Source organism: Osmerus eperlanus, chromosome 5 (assembly GCF_963692335.1).
Source record: "Osmerus eperlanus chromosome 5, fOsmEpe2.1, whole genome shotgun sequence".
In the NCBI taxonomy this organism is placed as follows: domain Eukaryota; kingdom Metazoa; phylum Chordata; class Actinopteri; order Osmeriformes; family Osmeridae; genus Osmerus; species Osmerus eperlanus.
Window position 1 is genome coordinate 2,806,811 of NC_085022.1, and position 7,755 is coordinate 2,814,565.

The 7,755-nt window shown below is 52.7% G+C and overlaps 1 protein-coding gene across 2 annotated transcripts in view; it reads right to left on the reverse strand.

The window, feature by feature from the left end:
• Window positions 1-336: 336 nt before the first annotated feature.
• The window catches only part of LOC134020808 (transcriptional enhancer factor TEF-3-like), a 29,718-nt gene continuing 22,299 nt past the window's right edge, over window positions 337-7,755 (reverse strand). For both annotated transcript variants that reach the window (XM_062461064.1, XM_062461063.1), the window contains exons 10-12: window positions 4,497-4,637; window positions 2,143-2,295; window positions 337-1,294 (exon numbers count right to left, since the gene is read on the reverse strand). In XM_062461064.1, the coding sequence (XP_062317048.1) occupies window positions 1,181-1,294; window positions 2,143-2,295; window positions 4,497-4,637 (408 nt within the window). In that variant the 3' untranslated portion in view covers window positions 337-1,180. The remainder of the gene's footprint in view (window positions 1,295-2,142; window positions 2,296-4,496; window positions 4,638-7,755) is intronic.

A 7,755-nucleotide genomic window follows, 5' to 3' on the forward strand; every position in this document is an offset into this window, starting at 1 on the left:
TTCAGACCTTTAGGTGGGCCACAAGGGGTCAAAGCTAGTTGTCACAGGGGCACTGCCCCCCCTGCCGGAGACATGTTTTGTGTTTCTGCCCTTGAGTTACATTTTGATTAATAAACGGGTGTGTAAATACAGTTACACGTCACACGTTCTCAAACTGTGATGATGTTAACAGACCACTAGGTGGCGGTGTCCAGTATCACATTCTACAGTTGTGTCCACTGTCAGGAACAGCTACAGTTTAACAGCAAGTTTTCAATGTCGGTCATGATTGTTCCTAGACTCCTAGTTTCATGTTCTCCTTGCACACACACACATAAACTCACTGAGCCGAGAACATCCAATCCAGAAAAGGTTTACTTTGTTTCAGTTGTATTTCGTTTCCAGATTTCAACAGATACAACTTTCTCTTGAATAACAAATCCAAATCTTTCTCAAGTTAGCAGACATTGACATATATCTATTAAATTAAAAAACAATACAAGAAACATTCAACATCCAACATCAAACCGGTTGAGTACAATGATTCATTTTTTTTTTTCAGTACTTTTAGCCTCTGATTTTCTGTAGAGAAATTGTCATTTTCAAAAGGACATAACTGTGGTTCTGTACATGTTGTCGATGTAACACGAAGTTTGGCACCAAAACAGTGAACATGGATGTGCAGACTCTGGGGTCAATTTGCATATCCTCCCTCTTCTATTTTCTCTGTGTGTCATGTCAGTTACACCAGAAGGTGGCGCCCACAGGCAACCCAACCCCACGCCCCCCCCCACCCCCCCACCCTGCACACCCACACATGCAACTGTGTAAAAGGAATCTAAATCAAACAAGCACTAGGAAAAGGAGATGGAAAAAAAACAACTAAAAAACATCAACGTCATGCAAAGTCTTGTAGTATGGCTCCTTGGTATATGCCATAATAATTTACCCAACCGCCCCCTCCCTCCCCCCCATCACTCACACAGTTGGTTCAGTCCAACTCCCGATGATCCGATTCGACCTCTTCTCCAGTAGTGTCGCCGGGGGCGGAGCTTGGGCGCCCGGACAGTGCTTCCTGGGGTCCTGACTGACACTAGAACGCTGCTCGCGGCTCACAGAGGAAACAGTCTGACGTTTACTGCTGCTGTTGTTGTTGTTGTTGTTCTGTGTTGTGGTAGGTTCCCCCCACACGGGGGGGGGGTCAGTCTTTCACCAGTCTGTAGATGTGGTGCTGGGCACCGTGTTCACTAGTGGACACCTCAAACACGTAGGCTATACACAGAAGGGTCTCCAGTGTGTCCCTGTTTGTTACCACCTGTGCACACACACACGCGTGCGCACAAACCCACGCACACATACACATCCACATACACACAAGCACACACATGGAAGGATACTGCTAGTGAATTCATTTTTGATTAGGGCATTCATTATCACATACAAGGCTTGTTTTCAATCGTTTTTCTTCTCCTAGGTGTCTGCGTGACCCCGGGAACACAGAAAGCTGTCAGAGAACAAGACACATCCTGAGGGCTGAGTCTGTCAGGCCTTCCGCAAGTCAACAGCTTCCATACACAGACTGAATACTGCAATTGTTCCCTGATTCTTATCTCTGAAAAAATGTGCCAAGCCTTGCAGTTTGTGTGTTTGTATGTGCCTGTGTGTTTGTGTGTGTGTCGATGCAGGCAGGTCATGGTTAATGGGAGTTAAATCAACCCATTGAGAACCTAACGACATGTTGTCAAGCTGTCTACGGCGTGGGCTCAATAGCCTCACTGTCAGTGTCCAGCAGGAATGCTGAGGAGGGAGCAGGGAGGAAGACAGGAGTGCTGAGGAGCCCTGCGTTGAGACGAAGACACGCTCAAGGGTTCCCTGTTCCCTCCGGGAGGTTATCACACCGTCCCAGTCACACTGAGTCCAACACGCCCGCTGAGGTGCATGTTTTAAAGCCACGGTTGGTCTGTTTGTGTGTGTGTGTGTGTGTGGTGTCGGATGGAAATAGAACCATCTGGATGCACCCGCACAGCAGTTTAGTGGACTGGCTGTTTATCCACATACTGTGTGGCTGAGAACATGTGTGTTTGCTTCTGTGTGGGGTGTGTGTGTGTGTGGTGTCTGTGTTGTGCTGCATGTTTGTGTGGTGTGTGTATGTGTGTGGTGTACCTGTAATATGGTGAAGTTCTCCAGAACGCTGTTCATCATGTATTTCTCGGGCAGGTGCTTGAGCTTGTGGATGAAGTTGATCATGTATTCACAGAGAGGGGAGCGATGGATCCTGAACATGTACCGTCCGTTCTCAAACCGGGCGTACTCCGTCTGGCCAAACACAACACCGCACATTATAATAACGGTTTTTAACCGAAACACCAGCATATAACAGGTGTTTCAAAAACACATACATTTAGAGACGTACATATCATCAGTGATGACATCAACATACTACATAAAAATATGACATTCATGAGAGTGCTGGGGCCTGGCTGTATATGACGACCAATCACATCATAAACAATGTTAATAGCAAATACGTTAAATGCATATATATATATATATATGCATAATTGACATTCATGGTAGACACTAAACATACAGAATAGGTAATTGCAACTGTAATGAGATAATACCAAACAAATGTTATTATATAGTAGGCAGCACCTCTCCAGATGTGTGTGTGCGTGCGTGTGTGTGTGTGTGTGTAATACCATAATACCAATCGGGCCTGGGGCTGATACTGAGGCATTGCTGAATAATAGGCTGCATTACAGTAAGTCATGTTGACTGTTAGTGGGGTCGTGTGATGTGTGCGCTCGTCTGCTCTGTGGTAACCTCTCCCAGGGGTCTCTCTCTCCCAGGGGTCTCTCTCCCTCTCCCAGGGGTCTCTCTCCCTCTCCCAGGGGTCTCTCTCCCTCTCCCAGGGGTCTCTCTCCCTCTCCCAGGGGTCTCTCTCTCCCAGGGGTCTCTCTCCCTCTCCCAGGGGTCTCTCTCCCTCTCCCAGGGGTCTCTCTCCCTCTCCCAGGGGTCTCTCTCTCTCTCCCAGGGGTCTCTCTCTCCCAGGGGTCTCTCTCCCTCTCCCAGGGGTCTCTCTCTCCCAGGGGTCTCTCTCTCCCAGGGGTCTCTCTCTCCCAGGGGTCTCTCTCTCTCTCTCTGGTTGTGTTGATCCCGGTCGTGAACCATCAAGACCTCTGAAGGTGAACCCAACCACCCGCCCAGCTGTCAGTTATGCAAACCTCCCTGAACACAATGGTGTGTCTGGGGTGAGCTGTGTCACACAGATCCTAGACGACCTACACTCTACACCACCGACTGTACACCACCCACTCTACACCACCGACTCTACACCACCCACTCTACACCACCGACTCTACACCACCCACTCTACACCACCGACTCTACACCACCGACTCTACACCACCCACTCTACACCACCGACTCTACACCACCCACTCTACACCACCCACTCTACACCACCCACTCTACACCAAACACTCTACACCAAACACTCTACACCACCCACTCTACACCACCGACTCTACACCACCGACTCTACACCAAACACTCTACACCACCCACTCTACACCACCCACTCTACACCAAACACTCTACACCAAACACTCTACACAACCCACTCTACACCACCCACTCTACACCACCCACTCTACACCAAACACTCTACACCAAACACTCTACACAACCCACTCTACACCACCCACTCTACACCACCCACTCTACACCACCCACTCTACACCAAACACTCTACACCACCGACTCTACACCAAACACTCTACACCACCCACTCTACACCAAACACTCTACACCACCGACTCTACACCAAACACTCTACACCACCCACTCTACACCACCCACTCTACACCACCCACTCTACACCACCCACTCTACACCACCCACTCTACACCAACCACTCTAAACCACCCACTCTACACCAAACACTCTACACCACCCACTCTACACCACCCACTCTACACCAACCACTCTACACCACTCACTCTACACCAAACACTCTACACCACCCACTCTACACCACCGACTCTACACCAACCACTCTACACCACCCACTCTACACCAACCACTCTACACCACCCACTCTACACCACCCACTCTACACCAACCACTCTACACCAACCACTCTACACCAAACACTCAAACTCAACACCAAACACTCAACACCAAACACTCTACACCAAACACTCTACACCAAACACTCTACACCAAACACTCTACACCAAACACTCAACACCAAACACTCAACACCAAACACTCTACACCAACCACTCTACACCAAACACTCAACACCAAACACTCTACACCAAACACTCTACACCAAACACTCTACACCAAACACTCAACACTACAATAATATGAAATCAGAAGTTTTCTTATGTATATCTGGTCTCATCAATGGGAACAGATTTGTTGTATCTGAAAAAGGTATGTGGTTAGTCAAGTACAATCCAAACACACACGCATGCACACACACACACACACACACATGATCTCACCTCTACTTTCTCCACCACCTGCTTGCCGAAGGAGCACACCTTGGTGGAGGACGTGATGACCATGTTCTCTGAGCTCTCGTACTGACTGGACACGCCGTAGAAGAAGCTGCTGTCGTCCTGGAGGTTAGCACTCAGGTCCGCCTGCACGGGAGAGGACAGAGGGACAGAAGGACCAGTCACTCAGAGGGACAGGTCACCAGTCACACAGGAGAACAGGTAACCAGTCACATAGGGGAACACAGGTCAGGTCAGGTAACCAGTCACACAGGGGAACAGGTAACCAGTCACACAGGGGAACACAGGTCAGGTCAGGTAACCAGTCACACAGGGGAACAGGTAACCAGTCACACAGGGGAACACAGGTCAGGTCAGGTAACCAGTCACACAGGGGAACAGGTAACCAGTCACACAGGGGAACAGGTAACCAGTCACACAGGAGAACACAGGTCAGGTCAGGTAACCAGTCACACAGGAACAACACAGATGAACATGTCAAACCACCTGCCACTAAGATGAGACACGCCTGGGACTTGCTCAACTAGAAGCTCACCGGACGTGTATCTGAATGCATACATGGTTTTCTAGACCCTACAAGAAAAATGATATCATTGTTTTGTGTGTGTGTGTGGGTGCGAGAGTGTGTGTGTATGAGTCAGGTGGCTGAGCGGTCAGGTGGCTGAGCCTTGAGGGAAGCGGGCTAGTAATCAGAAGGTTGCCAGTTCGATTCCCCGGCCGTGCCAAATGACGTTGTGTCCTTGGGCAAGGCACTTCACCCTACTTGCCTCGGGGGGAACGTCCCTGTACTTACTGTAAGTCGCTCTGGATAAGAGCGTCTGCTAAATGACTAAATGTAAATGTATGAATATGTCTGTGTTCGCGTGTGTGTCCAGCCTCCCCGGTCCGGCCAGCTTAACTAAACCTATCACCAATGTGTGACGGCTCAACAAAGCCTGCGACTGATTCTCTGCAAAGCCTCCGTGACCTGGCCCGTGTTGACTTAGCTCAGGCCGACAATCCAGTCAGAGCATTCCCAAGACGCTGCGCGTGTCTGGGGTCAGCGTGGCTGTCGTGTCTGGGGCCTCCCCACCCACCAGGTGGACCTCAGACCCTCTGGGGCTGGAGGTAGCCGCTACATGCTAACTCTAACTGGTACAGGCTTGGCTGACTCTGTTTGACTGGGATTACGTGTTCCTGGTGGGACTTCCTGAGGTCTGGGTGACGTGTTCCTGGTGGGACTTCCTGAGGTCTGGGCTGTGGGACTCTCCAGAACGAGAACGTCATCAGACGGCGTGCGCTCATCCCATCAGCCGTTAATGTGGGAAGTGTCAAACAGACTCCGAATCAGCTTCCGTCCCGCTCACATGGGCGGATGTGGCTGCGGAGGTGAAGGTTTTAATCTGATCTGAGCTCAGCGGCGTCTCCTCCATCAGCAGGAGCGTCTGCTGTGTTTACCTTTTCCCCTCCCAGGTCTGCTCTCCTAATGGGCCCATTACCCCAGCCCTCAGCCTCTCCTCTCCTCAGCGCCTCTTCACCTTCATCCCCCTCTCCTGTAATTCCCTCGTTTATCTTCATCCCAGGGGCCTGGTGACCCCGGTGGAACCGCCCCCCCCTTCCCTAACGGCCAGCGAGGGAATTCATCCAATTACAATCAACAGGCCGCAATTGGCTGATTAGATCACGCCGGCCGGCTTGCTGTGTAACAATTTACAAGGGCCGGCCCAAATCGGATTGTCCCGGCACTTCAAAGGCGCGAGAAGATCCGTTAGGACAGGCCTTGGGGGCGCTGGTGGGGGGCGGAGGGGGGGTCGAGGGGAGGGGGCGTCGGAGCTGGAAATTCAATCTAGAATGCCATAGCTTTGGAGGCGGGCCAGCCGCCTGTCACCGTCGCCATGCCAACCTCTGCCTCAGGACAGCCCCCCCCTCCCTCCCTACACCCCCCCCCCCCACACACACACGCACACACAGCCCTCAGTCGTGACCCGGTGTTTGGAGGGTTTATGGTTTTTGATGGAGTAAATGAGGTGAGAGTCACAATAATAAAAGCTCTCCTCAGATATGTGTGCTTCTCTCCCCTAGCCTGGGGTGTGCGCCGGATGCATGTCCTGCTTGTTTTTGTGTGTCATGGATGCCATGAGAGCTGGTGCTCCCCTCAGGACAGCAGCAGACAGCGATATGAGGCCCCGTCATGAGGAGGCCTGGAGGAGCGTCAGAGCTCGTCTCCTCCTCAGCGCCGCATGTGTCCTGCCCTGCCCTGGAGGACCAGAGGATCCTGTTGATGAATGACCTGCTGCACATACCCTCCCTCCATACCCTCTCTCTCTCTCTCCCATTACTCTTTCTCTCTTTCCCTTTCTCTCCCTTCCCTCCCCCCTCTCTCTCTCCCTTTATCTCTCTCCATCTCTCTCCCATAACTCTCTCTCCCTCCCATTTTCACTCTCTCCTATATCTCTCTCTCTCCTTTTCTATCTCTTCCATACCTCTCCCTCCCTCCCTTTATCTCTCCATGTCCCTTTATCTCTCTCTCTCCTCTCCCTCTCTCCATCATATGATACACGGCGCGGTGTGTCTCTCCCCCTCCCCCCCCACGTCACATGCCAGGGCTCAGGCCAGCTGCTCCACCAAAGGGCCGGAGACGGACGCTTCCACTGGCTGTCACTCGCCAATGTCTTTTATCCCGCGGCGATAAATAATGTGGCCGAGCATGTGAGAACCTCATGGCTCACGCTCGGCCAACTGGGGGAGCGGGGAGCGTGACAGGAGGCCCGGGATAGCAAGGGGGAGCGGGGAGCGTGACAGGAGGCCCGGGATAGCAAGGGGGAGCGTGACAGGAGGCCCGGGATAGCAAGGGGGAGCGTGACAGGAGGCCCGGGATAGCAAGGGGGAGCGGGGAGCGTGACAGGAGGCCCGGGATAGCAAGGGGGAGCGGGGAGCGTGACAGGAGGCCCGGGATAGCAAGGGGGAGCGGGGAGCGTGACAGGAGGCCCGGGATAGCAAGGGGGAGCGGGGAGCGTGACAGGAGGCCCGGGATAGCAAGGGGGAGCGGGGAGCGTGACAGGAGGCCCGGGATAGCAAGGGGGAGCGGGGAGCGTGACAGGAGGCCCGGGATAGCAAGGGGGAGCGGGGAGCGTGACAGGAGGCCCGGGATAGCAAGGGGGAGCGGGGAGCGTGACAGGAGGCCCGGGATAGCAAGGGGGAGCGTGACAGGAGGCCCGGGATAGCAAGGGGGAGCGGGGAGCGTGACAGGAGGCCCGGGATAGCA